Here is a 27,209-nt window from a genome sequence, read left to right as displayed (position 1 = left end):
ATCAATACAGACATTAGTAAGATGTCGGAAATAGAGTTCAGAATAACGATTATAAAGATACTAGCTGGGCTTGAAAAAAGTATAGAAGACACTAGAGAATCCCGATCTGGAGAAATAAAAGAACTAAAATCTAACCAAGTCAAAATCAAAAAGGCTATTAATGCGGTGCAATCAGACATGGAGGCTCTAACTGCTAGGATAAATGAGGTAGAAGAGAGAATTAGTGATACAGAAGACCAAATGACGGAGAATAAAGAAGCTGAGAAAAAGAGAGATAAACTACTGGATCACGAGGGGAGAATTCGAGAGATAAATGACACCATAAAGCAAAACAACATTAGAATAACTGGGATCCCAAAAGAAGAAGAAAGAAGAGAGAGGGGCAGAAGGTATATTGGAACAAATCACAGCAGAGAACTTTCCTAATTTGGGGAAGGAAACAGGCATCAAAATCCAGGAGGCACAGAGAACAACCCTCAAAATCAATAAAAATAGGTCAACAACCCGACATCTAACAGTAAAACTTACGAGTCTCAGAGACAAAGAGAAAATCCTGAAAGCAGCTCAGGACAAGAGGTCGGTAACCTACAACATTAGAAACATTAGATTGGCAGCAGACCTATCCACAGAGACCTGGCAGGCCAGAAAGGACTGCCAGGATATATTCAGAGCACTAAATGAGAAAAATATGCAGCCAAGAATACTATATCCAGCTAGGCTGTCATTGAAAATAGAAGGAGAGATAAAAAAGCTTCCAGGACAAACAAAAACTAAAAGAATTTACGAACACGAAACCAGCCCTACAAGAAATATTGAAAGGGGTCCTCTAAGCAAAGAAAGAGCCTAAAAGTAACACAGACCAGAAAGGGACAGAGACAATATACAGTAATAGTCACCTTACAGGCAATACAATGGCACTAAATTCCTATCTTTCAATAGTTACCCTAAATGTAAATGGGCTAAATGCCCCAATCAAAAGACACAGGCTATCAGATTGGATAAAAAAACAAGACCCATCAATATGCTGTCTGCAAGAGACGCATTTTAGACGCAAAGACACCTCCAGATTGAAAGGGAAGGGGTGGAAAACCATTTACTATGCTAATGGACATCAAAAGAAAGCTGGGGTAGCAATCCTTATATCAGACAAATTACATTTTAAACCAAAGACTATAATAAGAGATGAGGAAGGACACTATATCCTACTTAAAGGGTCTATCCAACAAGAAGATATGACAATTGTAAATATCTATGCCCCGAACATGGGAGCAGCCAATTATATAAGCCAATTAATAACAAAAGCAAAGAAACACATTGACAGTAATACAATAATAGTAGGGGACTTTAACACGCCCCACACACAAATGGACAGATCATCTAAGCAAAAGATCAACAAGGAAATAAAGGCTTTAAATGACACACTGGACCAGACGGACTTCACAGATATATTCAGAACATTCCATTCCAAAGCAACAGAATACACATTCTTCTCTAGTGCACATGGAACATTCTCCAGAATAGATCACATCCTGGGTCACAAATCAGGTCTCAAACAGTACCAAAAGATTGGGATCATTCCCTGCATATTTTTGGACCACAATGCTTTGAACTAGAATTCAGTCATAAGAGGAAAGTCGGAAAGAACTCAAACACATGGAGGCTAAAGAGCATCCTACTAAAGAATGAATGGGTCAACCAGGAAATTAAAGAAAAATTAAAAAAAATTCATGGAAACCAATGAAAATGAAAACACAACTGCTCAAAATCTTTGGGATGCAGCAAAGGTGGTCCTAAGAGGAGAGTATATAGCAATACAAGCCTTTCTCAAGAAACAAGAAAGGTCTCATATACACAACCTAACCCTACACCTAAAGGAGCTGGAGAAAGAACAGCAAATAAAGCCTAAACCCAGCAGAAGAGAAGTAATAAAGATCAGAGCAGAAATCAATGAAATAGAAACCAAAAGAATAGTAGAACAGATCAACAAAACTAGGAGCTGGTTCTTTGAAAGAATTAATAAAATTGATAAACCCCTGGCCAGACTTATCAAAAAGAAAAGAGAAATGACCCAAATCAACAAAATCATGAATGAAAAAGGAGAGATCACAACACCAAAGAAATACAAACAATTATAAGAACATATTATGAGCAACTATATGCCAACAAATTAGATAATCTGGAAGAAATGGATGCATTCCTAGAGATGTATCAACTACTAAAACTGAACCAGGAAGAAATAGAAAACCTGAACAGACTAAGGAAATTGAAGCAGTCATCAAAAATTTCCCAACAAAAGCCCAGGGCCAGATGGCTTCCCAGGGGAATTCTACCAAACATTTAAAGAGGAATTAATACCTATTCTTCTTTTTTTTTTTTTTAAAGATTTTATTTATTTATTCATGAGAGAGAGAGAGAGAGAGAGAGAGGCAGAGGCAGAGGGAGAAGCAGGCTCCCCGCGGAGCAGGGAGCCCGATGCGGGACACGATCCCAGGACCCTGGGATCATGACCTGAGCCGAAGGCAGACGCCTAACCGACTGAGCCACCCAGGTGTCCCATCTTTTTTTTTTTTTTTTTTTAAAGATTTTATTTATTTATTTGAGACAGAGAGAATGAGAGAGACACAGAGCACATGAGAGGGGGGAGGGTCAGAGGGAGAAGCAGGCTCCCTGCTGAGCAGGGAGCCCGATGCGGGACTCGATCCCGGGACTCCAGGATCATGACCTGAGCCGAAGGCAGTCGCTCAACCAACTGAGCCACCCAGGCGCCCAATATCTATTCTTCTAAAGCTGTTTCAAAGAACAGAAATCGAAGGAAAACTTCCAAACTCATTTTATGAGGCCAGCATTACCTTGATCCCAAAACCAGACAAAGACCCCATGAAAAAGGAGAACTACAGACCAATATCCCTGATGAACATGGATGCAAAAATTCTCACCAAAATGCTAGCTAATAGGATCCAACAGTACATTAGAAAGATTATTCACCATGACCAAGTGGGATTTAACATCTGCAAATCAATCAATGTGAAAGAATACATTAAAAAAAGAAAGAAAAAGAACCATATGATCCTCTCAATAGATGCAGAAAAAGCACTTGACAAAGTACAGCATCCTTTCTGGATTAAAACTCTTCACAGTGTAGGGAGAGAGGATACATACCTCAGTATCATAAAAGCCATCTATGAAAAACCCACAGTGAATATCATACTCAATGGGGAAAAACTGAGAGCTTTTCCCCTAAGGTCAGGAACACAGCAGGGATGTCCACTATCACTACTGCTGTTCAACATAGTACTAGAAGTCCTAGCCACAGCAATCAGACCACAAAAAGAAATAAAAGGCATCCGAGTCAGCAAAGAAGAAGTCAAACTCTCACCCTTTGCAGATGATATGATACTTTATGTGGAAAACCCAAAAGACTCCACCCCTAAACTGCTAGAGCTCATACAGAATTCAGCAAAGTGGCAGGATATAAAATCAATGCACAGAAATCAGTTGCATTTCAATACACCAACAACAAGACAGAAGAAAGAAAAATTAAGGAGTCGATCCCATTTACAACTGCACCCAGAACCATAAGATACCTAGGAATAAATCTAACCAAAGAGGCAAAGGATCTATACTCAGAAAACTATAGAATACTCATGAAAGAAAATGAGGAAGACACAAAGAAATGGAAGAACGTTCCATGCTCATGGACTGGAAGAACAAATACTGTGAAAATGTCAATGCTACCTAGAGCAATGTACACATTTAGTGCAATCTCTATCAAAATACCATCAACTTTTTTCAAAGAAACGGAACAAATAATCCTAAAATTTGTATGGAATCAGAAAACACCCCGAATAGCCAGAGGAATGTTGAAGAAAAGCAAAGCTGGCGGCATCACAATTCCGGACTTCAAGCTCTATTATAAAGCTGTAATCATCAAGACAGTATGGTACTGGCACAAATACAGACACATAGATCAATGGAACAGAATAGAGGGCTCAGAAATGGACCCTCAACTCTACGGTCAACTACTCTTCAACAAAGCAGGAAATAATGTCCAGTGGAAAAAAGACAGTCTCGTCAACAAATGGTGTTGGGAAAACTGGACAGCCACATGCAGAAGAATGAAACTGGACCATTTCCTTACACCACACACAAAAATAGACTCAAAAGGAATGAAAGACCTAAATGGGAGACAGGAATCCATCAAAATCCTTGAAGAGAACATAGGCAGCAAACTCTGACCTAAGCTGCAGCAACTTCTTCCTAGAAACATCGCCAAAGGCAAGGGAAGCAAGGGTAAAAATGAACTATTGGGACTTCAACAAGATAAAAAGCTTTTGCATAGCAAAGGAAACAATCAACAAAACCAAAAGACAACCGACAGAATGGGAGAAGATATTTGCAAATGACATATCAGATAAAGGACTAGTATCCAAAATCTATAAAGAACTTATCAAACTCAACACCCAAAGAACAAATGATCCAATCAAGAAATGGGCAGAAGACATGAACAGACATTTTTCCAAGAAGACATCCAAATGGCCAACAGACACATGAAAAACTGCTCAACGTCGCTCGGCATCAGGGAACTCCAAATCAAAACCTCAATGAGATACCACCTCACACTAGTCAAAATGGCTAAAATTAACAAGCCAAGAAAAGACAGATGTTGGAGAGGATATGGAGAAAGGGGAACCCTCCTACACTGTTGGTGGGAATGCAAACTGGTGCAGCCACTCCGGAAAACAGTATGGAGGTTCCTCAAAAAGTTGAGAAGAGAGCTACCGGGCACCTGGGTGGCTCAGTTTGTTAAGCGACTGCCTTCGGCTCAGGTCATGATCCTGGAGTCCCAGGATCGAGTCCCGCATCGGGCTCCCTGCTCGGTAGGGAATCTGCTTCTCCCTCTGACCCTCCCCCCTCTCATGCTCTATCTCATTCTCTCTCAAATGAATAAATAAAATCTTAAAAAAAAAAAAAAGAAAAGAAAAGAGAACTACCCTATGACCCAGCAATTGCACTACTAGGTATTTACCCCAAAGATACAAATGTAATAATCCGAAGGGGCACATGTACCCCAATGTTTATAGCAGCAATGTCCACAATAGCCAAACTATGGAAAGAGCCTAGATGTCCATCAACAGATGAATGGATAAAGAAGATGTGGTATATATATATATATATATATATATACACACACACACACACACAATGGAATATTATGCAGCCATCAAAAAAATGAAATCTTGGGGGGTGCCTGGGTGGCTCAGTCATTAAGTGTCTGCCTTTGGCTCAGGTCATGATCCTGGGGTCCTGGGACTGAGCCCCACATTGGGCTCCCTGCTCCGCGGGAAGCCTGCTTCTCCCTCTCCCACTCCCCTGTTTGTGTTCCTACTCTCGCTATCTCTCTGTCAAATAAATAAATAAAATCTTATAAAAATTAAAAGAAAATGAAATCTTGCCATTTGCAATGATGTGGATGGAACTAGAGGGTATTATGCTAAAAAAAATAAGTCAATAAAGACAAGTATCATATGATCTCACTGATAAGAGGAATTTGAGAAACAAGACAGAGGATCATAGGGGAAGGGAGGGAAAAACGAAACCAGATGAAACCGGAGAGGGAGACAAACCATAAGAGACTCTTAATCTCAGGAAACAAACTGAGGCTTGCTGGAGTGGAGCATGGTGGGAGGGATGGGGTGGCTGGGTGATGGACACTGGGGAGGATAGGTACTAATGGTGAGCGCTGTGGATTGTGTAAGACTGATGAATCACAGACCTGTACCCCTGAAACAAATAATACATTATACGTTAATTTAAAAAAAGGAAATTTATCCAAATTATTAATCTATTCAACAATTAAATACTGAAACCCAAATGTATATCAGACACGTTCTAAGTAGAAGGTAGTTGTTCTATGTAAAACTTAGAAAAAGAGACGAAACTTACAAAAAAGAAAACTTTAAAGCCATTAGAAGAAAATGTTTTTAAAAACTTTATGATCTTGAGGGGCACCTGGGGGATCAGTTGGTTAAGCATCTGCCTTCAGCTCAGGTCATGATCTTAGGGTCCCGGGATCTAGCCCCGAGTCAGGCTCCCTGCTCGTGCTCTTGCCTGCACACATTCTTTCTCTCTCTAAATAAATAAATAAAATCTTTAAAAAAAAAAAAAAAAAACTACTTTATGATCTTGGGGTAAGAGAGGATTTCATTAAAAATAAGAAAAGCAAAGGATAAGAAAACATATCTGACTAAAAAAAATGTACAAATTCCATGTGGCAAAAAATAGCAAAAAGACTAGCAATATAGGGGGAAATTACAACATGTAAATCAGTAAGAAAAAGGAAAACAACCCAAAAGAAAAGTGAGCAAGGAAATAATCAACAGAAAAAAAATATATAAATGACCAATAAACATGAAAAGATGCTTTATCTCATGGATAACCAGGAAAACTGCTACTTTAAAAAATGAGAAACCATTTTAGAGTTACAAAAACTTTTTTTTTTAAGCAATGCGCATGTTTTCATTTATTTGTTTTTTAAAGTAGGTTCCACACCCAACGTGGGGCTTGAACTCACCACCGTAAGAGTTCCATGCTCTACCGACTGAGTCAGCCGGGTACCCCAGACAACAATTTTCAAAGCTAACACTACTGAGTATTGGTGAACACACAGCAAACTGGAAACTCTCAGTCATTGCTAGTGAGGCAGAGGTGGTAACAGTCATTTTAGAGATTCTTTAGCAATTATCTAGCAAAACACATAAATTCTCTGTGATCCAATAGTTCTACTTCACATACATGTTCACTGTATGTTCACAGCAGCAAAGTTTGTGATAGCAAAAAGCCTAATGATAATTTAAGCAGTAGAGGGAATGGATTAATACAGTATGGTAGAGTCATGTAATAGCATACCATATAGCAGTAAAAAAGTACTACAAACATGTATATATTCATTTATACACACATATATGAACTCAGATCTTAAAATACAATGGTAAGTGAAATTATACTGTATCATTTTGGTAAAATTTCATAACACATAAAATAATATTTTACACATATGTCTATGAACCATATATGTAAGAGTATTAAAAACTGTACTAAAAACTTACACTTTAAATTCATGGTAGCTATTTTCTTTGAGAGGACAAATATAATGTCAACTTTGTATAATTTGCCTTATCAAAAAATAACACATAGATTAACAGCTCTCAGTTCTAAGTGAGAGGTATATATTTGCTATATTAATCTTATACTTTAGTCAATTTTCTAAATTATTAAAAAACCCCAAAGCTAATAAAGGTCACCAATAACATTATAATTCAACTCTCTTAACCTTTTTAAATACTGACAAAAACAAATATATGTGAATTCAACCTGCTAATACAAGATAAGCAAATGGAAATGAATATAATTCATGTTACATAATTATGCTGATAAACCTTACAAAAAGTAGAATAAAATATATCTCAGAAATGTAAAAAAATTTGATCTTAAACATCTTTCATATAATCACTAAAGTGAATTGTCTTTAATTTGTATATTTCCAATTTGATAGCTAAACTATCCTACAATTTTCATTTAAACACTAAAAAATAAGTAAAATGTACAAGCCCTAAAATAAAACAACTAACCTGTATGGGTTCTTCTATGTCTCTGAAGCTCATCACTCCTTGTGAATCTTTTGCCACAAAACATCCAGTTGCATACAAAAGGTCTTTCTCCAGTATGCCAGCGAAGATGTGCTCGTAGGTGAGATGTTTTGCCATAAACTTTTCCACATCCTTCAATATGACAGATATGCTGTTTCTTTTTTCCTGGTTCATTACTGCCTCTAACAAAAACAAAAACCAAACGTTAATTACACTCCCAAACACCAAGCTTGTAATTATGGCAAAAAAATAAAAGGGAATCAAGGTTCTTAAATGATGCATTTCTGAATGGGTTTTTAAAATCATGATGCTACAACTGTAGTTCAAAATCAGAAAATTTTCAATTAAAAGAAGAGTTATGTACTAAACTCAAAACTGCTATGAAAACATGTTTATCCCACAGAGTTCATGTTCTACCATGGACTTCATGTTCCTTCCCTAATAGGCTCTGCCCTTGCGGGGAAAAAAAAAACTCTAAGCTTTTCAAGACACTTGAAAATTCTTCTCTAAATACTCAAATGGTAATCCCCATTTAAAAAAGTAAGGTTCAGAGTTTCACTTCCAGCAAGCCTGAAGAGCTTCATGGGCCTACTCCCCAGTGAAAATTATTAAAAAACAAACAAAACAAACAATGAATCATGAAACACTACATCAAAAACTAACGATGTAATGTATGGTGATTAACACAACATAATAAAGAAAAAAAATTTTAAAAATTTAAAAAATAAAATAAAAAACAAACAAAACAAATACCATATACAATCTCTGGAAATGGTTCTATGAACATACAGCACATAAATAAATAAATACTCAAGAAAATAAGAGTAAGAATAGTGAGGGTCTGTAGTAATTGAACCAAAACCCAACCCTCTCTGAGCCCTCTGTCCCGTCACCTCCTCCGACATAGAAACACTCTAGACTGGTGCAGCCAAGAGCAGGGTTCCCTTTTCTCACCTCCCAGTTGGAGGGTTATCTCCCCAGGAAGGGGCAAGATGTCAGAACTTCTCATTCTACTCCCAGTTATCTGTTGCTAAGGCTAAGTTCCAGGCAAGTATGGCTGACAGGTAGGGAACTCTGTTCTCCACCAAACCCAACTCCTGAGACCTCGGCTCTGCCTTGGATAGGGCACAATGAGAATAGTGCAGTACAGATAATCCTTGACTCAGCTCATTTTTAGTGTATACAGTAGAACTACCAAGTCAGCAGAGGCAAGTCAAGAAAACCCGAGGCTACTGCTGCTCGCTTGCCACCACTCAGCTCCTAGAGCAGGGATGCCGCTCAGAGAGAAATGTGCCACTATCCCAACCCCAAGTTCAGGAGCCATGACAAAGAGATCTTGGCCAGGGAGAGAGCACAGCATAAAACAGAACTCCACATCTCTTCCCAAAGGAACTGAATTCATGTGCAAACAAAGTGTGAAAAAGTTTGAGCCTAAGGGCGCTCACAGCCAAGACTGTTGCAAAACACAAATGGGAGGAGACTAATAGATATGTTGGAGAAATAGGCAAAACTATAGGCTGACTAGGGTGTCAGAAAGAAGGGAGAAAAGAGGCAGCTGGGAGTGGCCCTCCAGAGTCAGAATAAATCTCAAACACAGACCTGTTGATCTAGTCCTTAAGAAGAATCTGAATAGATCAGTCTGTAGAGTAATATGTTACAGGGCACTGTGGAAAACAATAGAGCCATCAGCTGACAGTGGAGTTTAAAAGCTGGGTGTGGTCAGGGACAGGACAGTCAGAGATCCCTCCCAAACCATGTCATCCAGGGTCACTAAGCATACCCAATTCTGCATCCATTGAGGAGCAACATGCTTCATGGGGGTGGGGGGGGGGCGGTAGGGAGCATTCACCAAAATAACCCAGCCAGTCACTAAATAAGCAAACAAACAGTAATAATAAGCCAGGGGTCGGGAAAGGCAGGGGAGGCAGTACAAAGTTGCTACAATATATTAAACCAAACAGTTTCCAACCAAAAGTATGAGACATGCCAAAAGTAAAAGAGGGGAATATGACCCATACACTAAAAAAAAAGCAAGTGAAACTATGACAGCAAACAGATTTAACAAGACTTCAAAGTAGCCATTAATAAATATGTTTAAAGAACTAAAGGACACCATGATAGAAAAAGCAAAGTATAATGACAATGTCACATCAAATGGAGAATATCAATGAAGAGTTACAAATTATTAAAAAAAAAAAAAGGGAAACTGTGGAGACGAGAAGTACAAGTGAAATGAAAAATTTACTAGGGGGACTCAAAAGAAGAAGAAATAGCAAAATTCAACATAGATCCATAGAGATTATGCAATCCAAAAACAGATAAGAAAAAGAACAAAGGAAAATGAACAGGGTGCCTCAGAAATGTGGGACACCAAAGTAATGAGTGAGGGGCACGGAGAGGAGAGGAGGGGAGGGGAGAGGGGGAAGAGAGAATGCAGCAGAAAAAATATTCAAAGAAATAGCGACTGCCTTCGCCTCAGGTCATGATCTCAGGGTCCTGGGATCGAGCCCCGCATCGGGCTCCCTGCTCGGCGGGAAGCCTGCTTCTCCCTCTCCCACTCCCCCTGCTTGTGTTCCCGCATGTGGATCTACACATGCAGGAAGCTCAACAAACTCCAAGCAGTATAACTGCACAGATCCACAAATAGACACTTTATATACTAAAAATCCTGAAACCCAAAGACAAAATCTTGAAAGCAGCAAGGAAGAAATAACTCCTCATTTACAAGGGAACCTCAGTAAAAGAACTGACTTCTCAGCAGAACAATGGAGGTCAAAAGGCAGGGTGAAAACATGTGCAAAGTACTCATGAGAAAAAAAACTGAAACAAGAAGACTCTACCCAGCAAAACTACCTTTAAAAAATGAAGGTGAAATAAAGATACTCAAAGATAAACACAGAATTTGTTTTGAGCAGACCTGCTTTGCAAGAAACTAGACTAAAGAAGTTCTTCAGGTTGCATTAACTGAACCCAGAAAGTAATTCAAATGTACACAAAGAAACAAAATAGCACCAGCAAGGGTAATTAAGTAATTATAGAGGACAGTGTAGTGCATATTTCTTGTCTTACCAGATTTAAAAAGTAATTTTATAAAACAATATGTGTAAAATGTATTGTCAAGCCCATAACATTATAAAAATGTATATATTTAATGTATTTGCAGTAACAGCACAAAGCAGGGAGATGGGAGCAAAGCTGTAGTGGGCCAAGAATATGATGCCATAAAGGAACTCAAATATCAGGAACAAATAAAAAGAACTAGTGATAAAATTAACATAGCAAAAGTTATATATACTTGCTCATCTTCTCAACTTCTTGCCCCCCCCGCCCCCAATATCAGAGTTCTTGGTCAGGCATGAAAACACTTTAAAACAAGTCCTTGGCAACCTCCAGATTATTCTTGGTGATCCTATATCCCTCTGGCCTCTCAACTCCTTTTAAAGATACAACATTATATAAAGTAGTAATTTATAACAATATATTGTTGGTTCTGTAACACTTACATAATATATAACAATATACATAATATTATATAATATATAATAACATCACAAAAAGAAGCAAAAGGGAATACACTTATAAAGAAATAACTTTTCTATAATTCACTGGAATTAAGTTACTATCAGCCTTAAGCTGATTATGACAAGACATATATGGTAAGGTCAAGAGCAACTACTATGGAAATAACTCAATATAGTGAAAAAGTCATTAACAAAAATAAAATGCTACTTTACAAATTAAAGTGTTATATTATATTCACCTAACGCAAAAGAGGGCAGTAAAGGAGGAAGAGAGAAAAAGACATGAGACACAAAAAAACAAAAAGCAAAATGAAAGACATAAATTCAACCATATCAATAACATCAAATGTAAATGGATTATACAATCCAATCAAAAAACACATTTTGTCAGACTGGATTTAAAAAAAAAAACAACAGGAGCACCTGAGTGGCTCAGTCAGTTAAGTGCCCATCCGACTCTTGGTTTTGGCTCAGGTCATGATCTCATGGGTCATTGGATTAAGCCCACATGGAGCTCCACACTCAGCAGGGAGTCTGCTTGAAGGTTCTCCCCCTCTGCCCCTCCCCCCACTCTCATCCTCATTCTCTCTCTAATAAATCAATCTTAAAAAAAAAAACAAAAAACAAACTAAGATCCAATTCAAAGACAGAAAGATATAGGGAGATTCAAGTATATCAATTAGGCAGAAAAGCAACAAGGAGACAGAAGACTTGATAAACTTGACCTAACAGACATCCATAAAACACTCCATCAAACAGTAGCAAAATATACATTCTTTTCAAGTGCACATAAAATGTTCTTTCAAGATAAATCATACACCAGGTCATGAAACAAACCTCAACAAAAGACAGAAATAATGGCACAGTATGTTTTCTGACCGTAGTGTCATGAAAGTAGAAATCAATTATAGGAGGAAACTGGAAACTTTACAGATATCTAGAAATGAAATACACTCCTAAATAACCAGTGGGTCGTAAAAGAAGTCCAAAGGGAAAGCAGGAAATACTCTGAGAAGAATGAAGATACATCATACCAAAATTCAAGGGATACATGTAAAGGCAATACCTAGAGAGAAATTTTTACCTGTAAATGCCTACATTAAAAAAGATCTTAAATCAATAACCTTCCATCTTAAGACAATGGAAAAAGCAAATTAAATCTAAAATAAAGCAAACGGAAGGAAATAAAGAATAGAGCAGGAACTAATGAAACTGAGAATACAGAAACAACAGAAAAAAATCAATGAAACCAAAAGCTGATGTGACTTGATTTTTGAAAAGGTCAACAAAATTGAACAAGCCTTTAGGTAGACTGACCAAGAAAAAAAGAGAAGACACACATTACTAGAATCTGAAATGAAAGAAGACTCATTACCAACCTTACAGAAATAAAAAGAATTATAAAAGAATACCAAGAATAATTGTATGCCAATTACTTAAACAACTTAGATGAGATGGATAAATTCCCCAAAAGACACAAAGTACCAAAACTGACTCAAGAACAATCAATCAATCAGAAAAAACCCTTACCAGTAAAGAGATTAAATTAGTAGTCAAAAAAACACCCGTAAGAAAAGCCCAGGACCTAGACAGTTTCATTGGTGAATTCCACAAAACATTTAAAGAATTATTACCAGTTCTTCACAAACTTTTTCAAAAAATAAAACTGGAGGGAACACTTCCCAACTCATTCTATGAGGCCCATATTACCCTTACCAAAAGCAGACAAAGACATTATAAGAAAACTACAGACCAATTATCTCTCATGAACACAGATGCAAAAAATCCTTAACAAAATACTAGCAAACCGAATATAGCAATACATAAAGAATTATGTACCAAGACTAAGTTGGATTTATTCCACAAATCCAAGAGTACTTTATCATCTGACAATCAATTAATATAACACACCATAGTGACAGAATAAAACACAGAAACTATGTGATCATCTCAACAGATACAGAAAAGCATCTGACAAAATCCAACAACCTTTCATGACAAAAATACAATGAAGTAGGAATGGAAAGGAGCTTTCTTCATCGAGGGCATATATGAAAAGCTCAGAGCTAATATCATACTTAATGGTGAAAGACTGGACCCTTTTCCCCTAAGATCAGGAAGAAAACAAGGATGTCCACTTTTGCCACTTCTATTCAACGTTATACTATAGGTCTGGACAGAATAATTAGGTAAGAAAAAGAAATAAAAATCATCCAGAGTGGAGAGGATGAAGTGAAACTATCCCTATTTGCAGATGACATGATCTTACATATAGAAAAACCCTAATGAATCCACTTAAAAACCATTAGAACTAATAAAAAGAGTTCAGTAGGTTGCAGGATATAAGATCAATAAACAAAAATTAACTGTATTTCTATACACTTGCAATGAACAATAAAGAAAAAGGTTCCATTTACAATAGCCTCAAAAATAATAAAATACTTAGGAATAAATTTAACAAAACAAGTACAAAACTTATAAGCCGAAAACTACAAAATAGTGTCAAAGGAAATCAGAGATCTAAATAAACAGAAAAACACATACCATGTAAAAGGATCAGAAGACAATAGTGTTGAGTTGGCAATATTCCTCAAACTGATCTAAAGATTCCATACCACCCCCATCAGATCCCATCTGCCTTCTTGGTAGAAAGTGACAAGCTCATTCTAAAATTCACATGGAATTATAAGTGTCTCTGTCACTATCAAGAAAGTAAAAAGACAACTCTCTGAATGGGAGAAAATATTAGCAAATCATGTAACTGATAAGGGACTTGTATCTAGAATATATAAGGAGCTATTACAATTTGATTTAAAAAATCTAATTTAAAATGGGCAAAAAAAATCTTTTTTTTTTTTTAAAGATTCATTTATTCATTTTAGTGAGAAAGAGAGAGCACCCAAGCAGGGGGAGGGGGAGAGGAAGCGAAATCCTCAGGCAGACGCCCCACTGAGCGTGGAGCTCCACACGGGGCTCAATCCCTGGACCCTGAGATGATGACCTGAGCTGAAACAAGAGTTGGATGCTCAACCAACTGAACCATCCAGGTGCCCCTCTTTTTTTTTTTTTTAAGATAAAATGAGCAAAAGATCTTAATAGACATTTCTCCAAAGAAGATATACAAATGGCCAATAAGCACATGAAAACATACTTGACTAATGAAGTCATCAGGAAAATGCAAATTAAAACCATACTGAGATACCACTTCACATACACACTAGGAAAGCTGTAATCAAAAAGCCAAATTATAACAAGTGTTGGCAACAACTGGAATCCTCATACACTGCTGGTGGGAATGCAAAACAGTACAGCTACTTTGGAAAATAGTCTGGCAGTTCCTCAAATGGTTAGACTTAAGAGTTACTATATGGACCATTAATTCCATTCCTAGGTATACACCCAAGAGAAATGGAAAACCTATGTCCACACCAAAATTTGTATAAAAAAGTTTAAAGCCAACAGGTGGAAAAATTCCAAGTGTCCATCAACTGACAAATGGATTAAGTAAAATACTGTATATCTATACAATGGAATGTTATTTGTTCATTTAAAAGAATGAAGTACCAATACCTAATACATGCTATAATATGGATAAACCTTAAAAATACTATGCTATGTAAAGAAAACCAGTCATGAAAAAAAATCACATATTACATGATTCCACGCATGTCCAGAATGGCAAATGCATAATGAAAGCAATTTGTTTAATGGCTGCCTAGAGCTGGGAGGACTGGGGGCGAGGGAGTGATGGCTAAGAATACAGGGGTTTCTTTTTGAGGTGATGAAAATGTTCTAAAATTGTGATGATAAATGCACAGCTATGTGAACATACTAAAAACCAATGAAATGTAGATTGAGGGAATTGTATGGTATATGAATTTTATATCAATAAAAATAAAATTTTTACATAATAAATGAAACAAGAAAACCATTAAAAAAAAGTATAAGGTACATGGTAGAAGACCACTAAAACTCCATTCCTAGACTAGTTCAATTTAATCCCTGTCAAAACAACACTGTATCTCAACTTTGCACTACAAAGCTAGTGACATTCTAGTGATCAAAGTACCCAGCCAATGGCTTGGTTTTAACTATTTTATGCCTTCCAGAGAGATAAAGGTGGTAACAGAGCATTTACCTTCCTTCTCCTTCCCTACAATTAGGACAGGAACAGGCAACTCTTCGAAGCCTCTTGCCAGGCTGCACCTCTTGATCAGAAGCTTGCTGGCCTTGCTGCAAATGCACTTGTGTGAGTTGGTCAGGACTAACAGCACCTATCGTTGCGTTAGCAATTCCTCCAACTGCTACAGTTACAGGAGCTATTGTGGCTTGTTGGACCTTTACTCCATCTTGTCCTTGCTGCTGACCTAAAAATTGGGGGGGGGGAGGGGGAAAGAGTATTATAATATTTTCTATTTCTAAAGAAAGGATTAAAAAAAATTCCATGTGGACATTTTAAAGCTAACATATTTGTTCTAACAGTTAATCTGTGTAAAATACAATAGCAAAGGGGTTAATGATTTTTACTATGCAAATCCTCCTAAAATATAATATTCTCATTTAAGTAGCTCAGGCTGCCTCTATATCGGGTTGGTGGGACTATACATAAATCATTTAACCTCTGGTGGCTTCAATTTCTCCATCTGTAAAATGAAGATAGTAATACTTGCCACCTACCTACCTCACCAAAGTGCTGTGAGCATTCATGAGATATTATTGAAAAGCACTCTGAGATCCTCAGATGAAAGATGCTGTATCCACTTCCACAGTAAGCAGCATATCTCATTCACTTCAAGAATATATAGGAATGAAAAGTAACTAAACAAATTATTAAGTTTTATAGATATTTCTCATTCCTCCATACTTTAAAATTAAGCAAACATCTCTTTATTGAGGCATCTTTTTTTAATTATGCACAGTGAGTTAAGTAGTTTTTTAAAATGTAAAACCATCCATGATTATTACATACTATCACTATAATCATAAAACAGACATTTACGGTATTACTACTTCATTCACTCATGTTATGTAGCTTAGACTTACTTTACTTCTCAGGTTAGTATATATACCAACTTGGCATCTTCACTTAAAGAAAACTATGATAAATAATACATAATATAACCAAAAAACCCCATCTACTTTATCTATGGTTTAAATTGATCTGAAGTGCAAGTGAGTATGCCTTATAATGATCCTTTCTTTCAACATGGTTCTTTCTCTACATCAGGTATGGAATAGCAGAAAACACCAATTTATAAAGTAATGCTCCCACCTCTGAGAGTTGATGTAAGAATTAAACAAGTTAATTTTTACAAACCCCTTACCACAGTGCCTGGTACAGAATTGTTCATTTGTTAGCTATTATTGCTGAGTCTCCACTGAGTTAGGCGGCAACACAAGAATAAAATATGGTAGCAGAAATAAACACGTGAGTACTGGGTGTAAAACAAAAGGGCTTATTTCAAAGCTGCATATGTAGTACTTTAAACATGGAGAGCAACCAAGAAAAGAAAAAAAATTAACGAGTGAGGAAAGGGTACACATTTTCTAAACAAAACTAAACCTCTGATTGTCTCAGCCAAAGTCAATCTCATTCTCCTCTGTGTATTCAAAACACTCTGAAACCTTTGGAATAGCACGAATAACTATAATACAAATAAAAAATGTCTTTTGCACTGTTTTAATAAGGATACATATTTTAGTTTTTCTACTAAAATTTAAATTTCTGATCATCTTTGAATTAACATACTGTGATAGGTAAAGCAATGCAAGTAAAGTCAGATGTGAATTCATGTGCCATTCAATGACCACGCACTTGAGTATCCTCAAGTTTCCTCACTTCTTAATAATGATGACTTCCCTAAAATTCCTGTCTCCTATCTACTTCAGAGAGTTCTTTATGAAGATCAAGGTGATTTCCTAAAGGGTAAAGACTCTGTAAACTGTGAAACAATACACCATGTAAAGTGTAACTCTCATACCCCTATGTATCTTCTGAATACTTAATTTTTCCAGCTGTTGTTCATACAATACTAGGTCATTCCTTTCAGGCTGCAAAGGTATTTAAGATGTCCTTCATTATGTCAAAGAAGTGCTAGGAATCCCCGATCACTGGCTGATCATTCTCAGATCCCTTGACCATTTCCTTCATAGACTCCTCAACCCTTCACATTATGAACATTTATTTGTTCAATGCCTAAACAACTTGGCAAGTTATTGCAATGAATAATACCAAGCCAATCATATTTGAATTTATATATTTAAGCCTGACAACTCTCTTGACTTCTTCACCTAGCTGTCCTAGACAGTTCAACATAGCTCAGTATTACTTTTCTTTCATTTCCACTGCTACCAGTCAAGTATAAATCACCAAATTCTTTTTTTATTAAAAAAAATTTTTTTTTAAAGATTTTATTTATTTATTTGGCAGAGAGATAGAGAGCACAAATAGGCAGAGCGGCAGGCTGAGGGAGAGGGAGAAGCAGGCTCTCAGCTGAGCAGGAAGCCCAACGTGGGGCTTGATCCCAGGACCCTGGGATCATAACCTGAGCCGAAGGCAGCCGCTTAATCGACTGAGCCACTCAGGCGCCCCTAAATCACCAAATTCTTTACCAAGGCTTCCAGGCCCTGCTCAAGTTTAACCCTACACCCTCAAACCTCATCACGTATTATCAGTCCCCCCCCCCCCCCTGTTCACGCTGCTCCTGACACACTGGCCTTTTTCCCTAGCCCTCAAACAAATCAAGCTCATTCCTTTCTTAGGGCCTCTGCACATCCTCTCCAGTCTGGGTGGGAATGCCTTGGCACCCAAATCTTTGCACAGCTGATTCCTTAGTAATATTCTAAGTTCAAAACTCTCCTCTTTAGAAATACCATTCCTAATCACATCATCTAAAATGGTACCCTTTAGTCCATTTCTGTATCATCACCAAGTTTTGTCTGACTTGGATTAAATTATCTTGTCCTTTTTAACTTTTTTGTCTTTGCCTCACTTCTGAATGTTAAGTTCCATGAGAACAAGCATCTTGCCTGTTATGTTCACTGGTGTCTCCAGCATGTGGAACACTACTCAACACACAGAAGCCACTCAATAACATAAGCTTAATAAAGGAATGTTTAAAAATTAATTCATCTTCAAAACTTACTCCTATTAATGATTCTGTTTTGGTAAATGCTAACTACTACTCTCCCTATTAACTACACTCGAAACATTAAAACGTCAACTTTTCGGCTAAAGTTCTCCTTTACCCATTAATTACAACCATATGATAGCCAAGTTAAAAGGTACATAAAAGCATAATAGCTCTTGCATTCATCTTATCTTTCTGTTGCCAGAACCATCACCCTGGTCCAGGTCCTTATTACTTCATGCCTCTAACAGCCTACATGGGACCCACACCTCCTATCTCATCCTTCAAACTGTTGCCAGAAAATTTTAAAATGCTGTTCTGATCATATCACTTCCATGCTCACTAACTTTCAGTCATTCCCCATCAGACAAAGTCTAGCATTCAACTCCACCACAAAGACCTAACTCCTGACTCGCAGACTTCCTCCTTATGGCCAAATCCAATGTGTACTTTCTCATTGCTGCATGTGACACAATCAACCATTCTGTTTTTCCTAAAACTTGACTGAATGAGCTATAACTCCTTACATTCTGAGAAACCCCGTCCTCTCTGTTAGCCATTATCAGCATTTAAATCTAAGCTTGTATCACATTTTTAGTTTTTTGAAAGATTTTATTTTTAAGTCATCTCTACACCCAAAATGGAACTCAAACTCACAACCTCGAGATCAAGAGTCACATGCCCCACTGACTCAGCCTGCCAGAAGCCCCTGTGTCATATTTTTAAAAGATTTATCCACACCGGTTGCCTTTACTCCACCTTTCCCATTCTTTCCTCAAACTACTAAAATTGTATGTCCAACCCATCACTCTACTAAAATCATGACAGAATTAACAATTCGTCTAGGAATCAGACCAGTTATCCCACTCTCCTAAACTAGTTCCTTCTCATTGCCCAAGCTGAAAACTTGAAGCCATTCTTAACTGTCCTCCATCTCCTTTTTGCCCCCACAATAGCAGCTATCATTTTATACTTAGCTACTGGATGTCTTACATCTGTTATTTTACCTATTCCTCACATCCCTATGGATTGAGTACTGCCGTCCCTATTTTAAGTTAAGAAAACTAAAGTTCTGGGGGAGCCTGGGTGGCTCAGTTGGTTGGGCATCTGCCCTCGGCTCAGGTTGTGATCCCGGAGTCCTGGGATCAATCCCAACGTTGGGCTCCCTGCTCAGTGGGGAGCCTGCTTCTCCCACCCCCTCTGCCCATTCCCCTGTTTGTGCTCTCTCTATTGCTCTCTCTCTCAAATAAAAACTTAAAAAAAAAAAAGAAAAAAAAAGAGAACTAAAGTTCCGAGAGGTACATAAAACACCCAAGGTCACAAAATAGCTAAGTGACAGAACTGGGATTTGAATCCAGGTCTAGCTAACTCCAGAAGCTATTCTCTTTCCACTGCATGTATTACTTATATTGATCAGTAGTCCTTGTTGAGTATATCTCTTCAAAGTATCTCAAGTTTGTCCATTTTCTCCATCCTTATTGCCTATACATTAGCACAGGTCCTTTTCACCATTATGCCAAGTCTGCCCTTTCCAATCTCATAATGCAGATACAAATCTGGTTCCCCCAAAGTCAGTAAGTCTTCAAAGCATTCACAGTAAAGTCAACATTTCTTGGCACAGGATGTAAAAAGCTCTTCATAATCTAGCTTTTGCTTACTTCTATAGCTTCATCTCAGTAATCCTCCTCCATCCCCACTCTCAACACCAGCTACACTGAACTCCTACTTCCTCTAATGTTCCATGCTTGATTGTCTCTGGGCCTTTGACTAATGTAGCCAGTATCCAACATATTTTCCCATTCTAAATCTCCGTCTCTGTTGGTCTGACAAAAGCCAATTCATCTTACAGAACTCAGTTCATGTGTCATTCCCTTTGGAAAGTCTTCCTGAAAGGTGTCTTTCTGAATCTAGGTCAGAAAACTCTTCTTTCTTTTCCCATAGATATCTTGTGCATAATTTTATTATATCAACGGACAAACTATATAATGAACACATACTGTAAATGCTTGTTTTGTCTTTCCAAAAGATCATATACTCTTGTCTCTGAGGGGCTAAATACACCTCCCTTTTTTTTCCATTCCTAAAAATGGATTGCCTCAGTATGTTAAGACTTAAGAACAGATGTTTGGCCCATGTGCTAGTGGATGCTGTCACTGTGTTGAGTTGAAATTATGAGTACAAAAATTTTTCAAGTGTCATTTACAGGGTAAGCTGGGTATAGGATGACTTATAAACGAGACAATGAAATTTGCATCAATGAGACCACTATTTTACTTATAATTCAATCTGGAAAGTTAGGACTATAATAAAAAAATAAGCACAGGAAAAAGCTCTTATATAGGAAAAATAGTTGGTTTGTTGCAATGACTTTGTGTTCAATTTGTCAAGGAAAAGTTAATAATAAAGATGCTCAAAAATATAAGAAGCTGTGCTGATGATATTGCTGGTGAAAATGGGAAAGACAAGTAATTATAGAAACAAACTACACATTTACAGTTATTAAAATTCTGAACGAAAAGTTATTAATGCTCTTTTGAAACTCTAGTCTCTAACCTCTGTGTTACCACTTAAACTGTTTTATAACATAATCTTACAAATAACTCAAGATTTCTTGGTCCTATAACTATGCATCATGATGGAACATAGAATGACCCTTCTTTTCTTTTCCTTACATGCTGTCAGAGGTAAAAAAACATTTCAAGGCTGCCTGGAACAACCAAGCCATCTTTCCTATTTCTTTCCTTTTTTGTTCTGCTCCCATTTTTCAAATACAAAAACTGGGCCAAGGGTAATGGGGCCAGATGGTTGGTAGGTGACATGATATTAGATCGCTAGATACTCAAGAACATCTAGAATGGGTATTTAGGAGAAACTCTGTTTCTTGCACATTTTCCTTTAGCAACAGCTGGAGTGGTCTTTTGTCTCAAAATGGTACTAAAAGACTTGACTTTAAGCTTAGAGGAAGAAAGGAAAAAGGAGATTTAACGAGTAAAGAAAAACAGCATGTTCCATATAGACTAACCTAGTTCTCTGAATTTTGAGACGGGGGGCCTACACCTAAGACAGTAATGTATTACTCTGACTTGAGTTTCAGTATATTTAGCTCCCTAAGAGACCTTAGGGATTGAATGAGAATCTGAGTATTCCTGGTTTCTCTTAACAGATACCCTCTCATTCCATCACCGTATTAATCACAAATTATTTCTAACAAAAGCTGCTCAGGACATAGGGCCTCTGTGTGGTTTTATGTCCTTTGGCTAGCAAAGTTCCTGGCACACTAGAAGTACTCAATGAATGTTTCTTAAATAAAGTGGACGGCAATCTAAAATCCATATAAACACAGCAAGCTTTCTTATTAAAGTAGGCCAACATCAGGGCACAAGGCTACTAGATGATACCAAGCTTGCAAAAGACCTGTAACATGGGTGGCAAGACAGTAAGAAACAGAGTAAGTGTACATTTACCACAATCATCTCCTGCTTCATTGATATAAAATTCAGATCATTTAGGAGTATATCCCAAAGTATAAGTCACAACCTGCCACTGAAACTACTGTTTCTTTTCTCTCACATATATGCTTTACCCTATGATAGGTGTTACCCACATTCAGCAAAACCTTTTTTTTGAAGAGTATATAATAAGAGTATACTTTAAAAAATAATTATAACCAATCTTGACATTTAATGAAATGGGCTAAAATTTCTTCCGTTCCACATTATTTTGAAGAGAGTAAATACAGCTTTGTATTACAGATATATACACTTTAAGTTTTTCCTTCTGATTTTAACAATGCATACTCACCACAGAAAAATATTAAGAAGAAAATAAAATCATCCATATATTCATTATTCACAGATTATTACTATTACCATTTTGATGTATCTGCTTCTAATCTATTCTGCATTTTGATAATGATGCAACTCTACTACATACAAATTCTGTTGTATTATGTTCTTTTTTACTTATTTAATAATATAAATGCCTCCAAGTTATTATAAATTCTTTTAAAATAGTATAATGATTGTATAATATTCCATCATACACATATACCAGAACTTACAAAACCATTACCCTACTATTAGACATTAAGGTTATTTTGAAACACACAAGTAACCCATAGCAATATAAATAATGAGCAACTTGAACAAAAATATTTGTTCTTATTACTTCCAAGAGACGGAGGCCTAGAAGTGAGATTACTTGGTCAAAGGATATGGAAACACTCTTAAAACTTTATATACAAATTAAAAAATCATAGGAGCATATATAAAGAGCTGCAGTCATTTAAATTTCCACTAGAAGTATACAAGAGTACTTCTGCATCTCATGCACAAGAGAAATTCAGTAAGATTTAAAAAAAACATTTAATATAAAAAAATTGGTATCTCACTGTGGTTTTTAACAGAAGTGATTCCTACTCTTGTCTTTAATATTCTATATATTGTGAAGGTGCAAGTCAATGCAATAAGATAAAGAAATAACAAATCTATATGAGAAAAGAAACTCTAGAAAATCAACAAATTATTAGAACAAATAAGACATTTCAGCAAGATGGCCAAATACAAGATCAATATAAAAAATCAACAGCTTTCCTCTATAACAGCAATAATCAATTCAAAAAAATAAAAGAAAAAATAAACCATGAATACCCAAGAATCAATCTAATTAGAAATGTGCAAGTTTCATGTGGAGAAAGAATGGGGAATCCTCTTACACGATTGGTGGGAATACAAGCTGATGTAGCCACTCTGGAAAACAGAATGGAGGTTCCTCAAAAAGCTAAAAATAGAGCTACCCTATTGCACTATTGGGTATTTACCCCAAAGATACAAATGTAGTGACCTGAAGGGGTATGTGCCCCCCAATGTTCATAGCAGCAATGTCCACAATAGCCAAACTGTGGAAGAATCTGAGATGTCCATCAACAGATGAATGGATAAAGATGACGTGGTATGTATGTATATATACACACACACACGCACACATACATATATACATACAATAGAGTATTACTCAGCCATCAAAAAGAATGAAATCTTGACATTTGCAATGACATGGATGGAACTAGAGGGTATTATGCTAAGTGAAGTACATCAGTTAGAAAAAGACAAATACCATATGATCTCACTCATATGTGGAATTTAAGAAACAAAACACTACTGGCTATCTGGGTGTGCTTTGGGGGTGGGGTGGGGTGAGGAAGTTCAGATCTCAATCTTACACCATTGACAAAAGTAAACTGCAAACAGGTATTTAAAAAAAAAGCAACTAAATATAAAAGCAAAACGAAACTACAAACAAAAAATATTAGAAGAAAATACAGAACTACAGGGTTTTCTTAAAATTCCAAAACAAAGACAAAGGAAAATATTGATAAATTTGATCATTATCAGAGTTTTATATAAGACAAAAATACAACTTCACCTATGTAACTCCACCTTTGCTTAGATCAAAACCTGTGGAATAATCCTTATTCTTGATTCCTGTCTTTCTCTCATACTTTATTCCCTACCCTGCAGTGTGCTCCTTCAAATCAGAGCCAGGATCCGAGCACTTCTCCACTACCTCCACTACTTGCACCTTAGTCCAAGTTAAAGTTAGTCCAAGCTTTTCTCCTGCTTGACTACTATTGTTAACTGCTACCACTGCCCTAACTCTATAAATTCATTCTTAACATAGTTCCCAGAAACAGCAATGTTGTATACTGGTTAAAAAGAATGAGAAAAATCTTTACAGACAAACCTAAGACAGACCTCTAAAAAATATGATTGAGTGAAACAATCAAAGTTCCTGATGTTTACATTACAAGCATTATAGATTTCCTACAATGATATTCACATGTAACAAACTGGAAAAGGTCTGAAAGGACATGTAACAAACTGATTAAGAGGGCTTACTTCAAAATGGAGATCTGAAGAATGGAATGTAATCAGCAGGAGCTTGTTTAGCTTTACTTATACTAGGTGCACTTTTTTTTAAAAAAACAAGGAAAATGTTTCCATGTATTACTAACATATTAAAGATTTATTTTAAAACGAAAAAAAGTTGGTAATTCATAAACCCAATATGGCATTTCATTATTGTTTTATCTGCATTTTTAAAAATTCCTAATGGAGTTGAAATGTTTATTGGTCATGTGAATATTCTTTCTGAATTAAGAGCTCATGACCTTTGCCATTTATCTACTAAGACTCAGGCCTTTCCTTTTGTGTAGTTCTATTTATTAAGGACCCTTTGTCTTATTTGTTGAAAATATTTTATGTAAGTTGTAACCATATACATGAAAACCAAAGGAAATGTGGCTTGGTCAACCTCTGTGAAGTCAGCTATAAATGACATTTTAAAAAATTATGATCCCTTAATAACATTTAAACGTAATAGGAAAATGAGGGGGAAATAGAAATAAAAAATGAAGGTACAATCTTACCATCCACTTCCTTCAACTATTACTGATTTGATTCTTTTAGCATTTCAGACCAACCCTTTGAGGTAAGTAGGGCACTTATTAATATTTCCACATTAATGATAAGAAACAGACTCAAAATAATCCAACTGGCCCTTACTTCTTATGGGAAAAAAATGTTTTACATGTTTTTTTTCTCGTGAGTACCAGGTTAACATTTCTGTGTAGGTAAAACAGACCCACAAATACGGAAAACAAACGGATCTATCTTTTTAAAAAATTAACCCAATTACCAATTCACTGAAAATAATCTACTTAATAATAGTGAAGCAACAGGTTCACGATGCTATTTTAGGTATATGCGTTTCATAGTTGTGTTTTTTACACATAGACTAGGAATAATGTTTATCTACTAGAACTGATCAGGAGAAACAAAACTGTTTATTTCTATAACATAAAACTTGCCATGGAGGGCCAGGGAGACTTCTTACTTTTCTGAATAATACTAAAATGATTCTTAACTCAGCCTATTTAAGGTTTATTTCCTCTAGAGATTAAACTTGGAGTCTACCTAAATAAATCTAAGGGCCTCTAAAGGTATACACAGGAAAGAATAGAAGTCTCTGTACCTTTCAAATGATTTTCACTAAATACACTCTGAAATAGAAGTTGATTTGCTTTATAATGACTTAACACAGACAAGGAGAATGTATATTCCTAAACATAAAAAGAAAACCAGGTATGTCTAGGGCTGGAGGACAGGAGGGAGAGATGGGAGGTGACTACTTATATGCTTGGGGTTTCTTTATGAGGTTAGGAAAATGTCCTAAAATTACATTGTGGTGATGGTTGCACAACTCTGTAAATATACTAAAAACCAATGAATGTAATCTTTAACTGGTTGTATTGTATATGAATCATACCTCAATAAAACTATTCTAAACAGGGAATAACTAGAAAAAAATGTACTTTTTTTGGTTCTAAATCTCTTCAAAATAGTGTTCTCAACTGGAGGTAATTTTGTTTTCTAAGGGATATTTGGCAATGTCTGGAGATATTTTTGGTTGTTGCAACTTGGTGGATCATTACTGGTATTTAGTGAGTAGAGGCCAGGGATGCTGCTAAACATTTTACCATATACAGGACAAATCTCCAAATCAAAGACTATCTAGCCTGAAATGTCAATAGTGCTGAGGTTAAGAAACTCTAATTAAACTGAGCTCCCAAATAACTAATGTTCATGGCTCTCATATATTTATATCATTATAAACAACTATAACCAAAATTGGAATTACAAAAAAGTAAAATATGGGACATTTGTATGATACCCATAAAAACTATAAAAAACTACATGAGTCTCCACTTAAAAAACAACAACAAACTACATGACCGAATTAAAGCCTTTACAAAGAGAGTAATATAAATTTTGGAATGGGCTTTGACAGCTTTGACAAATGACTTGGATAGATTCCATAGTACAGTGGCAATACAAAGAATAATACCCTAAGTTTGGTAATTTTGCTCATTAATTACAAAATGCTTCTTTACTTTATTCAAGAACTGTAATAAGTGTTTTCTATAGAAGAACTATAACTTGAGAATATTAATAACTTAGTGCTCTCTACATTCTTTAAATGAAGATGAACCATATTAGCCAATGACTTCTGAGACTACACATCATGGAACATGTATAATTTTTAAACCAATACTGAGTTTCTGAGTAGGCACAACAGACAGTTTAGCAGAGCATATAAATTTAACAAAGCTTTGGAGTCAGGCAGACCTGTCTTTGAGTTTTAATTCTCTCTACAGTTTCTTTTTTTGAGGACCTGGGAGTGGTGGGAATTAACTGAGATAATGTATGTAACACACTTAGCACAATGCCTACAATAAGATGAACACTCAAGAGGAATGTTAACTCCAATACAGTTGAAATTGCGTAATTTATTAAGTACAAATAACTAGTAACAGCCATCCAGATTTTTATAAGTCTTAGATCTTTGGATAAGAACTTAGGGTACAAGTGAGATTTATTCATTCAACAAACATTTCCTGAGTACCCGCTGTGTGCTTAACACTGCTGGGTAAATAAAGATGAATAAGATCTGACCTGAAACTCTCACCTATAGGGGAGACAAGCAAGTAATTATAAAATGTACAACAACAACAAAAAGCATAAGATGCTTAAGTAGGAGAGAAGAAAGCAATTCACTGTCAAGAAGAAACATGAAGGCTTCATGGAAGAGAAGAAACCACTGACTGGTGGAAAGAGTAAAGGCAAATAGGAAGGCCACGGGAAGAGTATATTTAAAGGCGTAACTCTAAGACAACATACTGCCAGAGATTAAAGTTCAAGGAAATGAGCTAAAGACAGAGTTGGAGAGAGAGGTCAAGAAGGACCTTATTCAGTAATTTCTTAAAGCAGTGACTTTTGCGTGTAGGTGAGGAGTGGGTTCTTATTAAGGTATCATGCTCATCCCTCCCATTCCCCAATTCAGATAATACCTGC

At 36.4% G+C, this 27,209-nt stretch overlaps 1 protein-coding gene across 1 annotated transcript in view; it reads right to left on the bottom strand.

The window, feature by feature from the left end:
- The window catches only part of SP4 (Sp4 transcription factor), an 87,180-nt gene that overhangs the window by 27,519 nt on the left and 32,452 nt on the right, over positions 1–27,209 (bottom strand). The window contains exons 3-4 of the mRNA XM_021689663.2: positions 15,306–15,534; positions 7,629–7,828 (exon numbers count right to left, since the gene is read on the bottom strand). Of these exons, the coding sequence (XP_021545338.1) occupies positions 7,629–7,828; positions 15,306–15,534 (429 nt within the window). The remainder of the gene's footprint in view (positions 1–7,628; positions 7,829–15,305; positions 15,535–27,209) is intronic.

The sequence above is a fragment of the Neomonachus schauinslandi genome, chromosome 12 (genome assembly GCF_002201575.2).
Source record: "Neomonachus schauinslandi chromosome 12, ASM220157v2, whole genome shotgun sequence".
NCBI classification, from domain to species: domain Eukaryota; kingdom Metazoa; phylum Chordata; class Mammalia; order Carnivora; family Phocidae; genus Neomonachus; species Neomonachus schauinslandi.
This window is presented reverse-complemented; position numbering and strand designations above follow the sequence as displayed.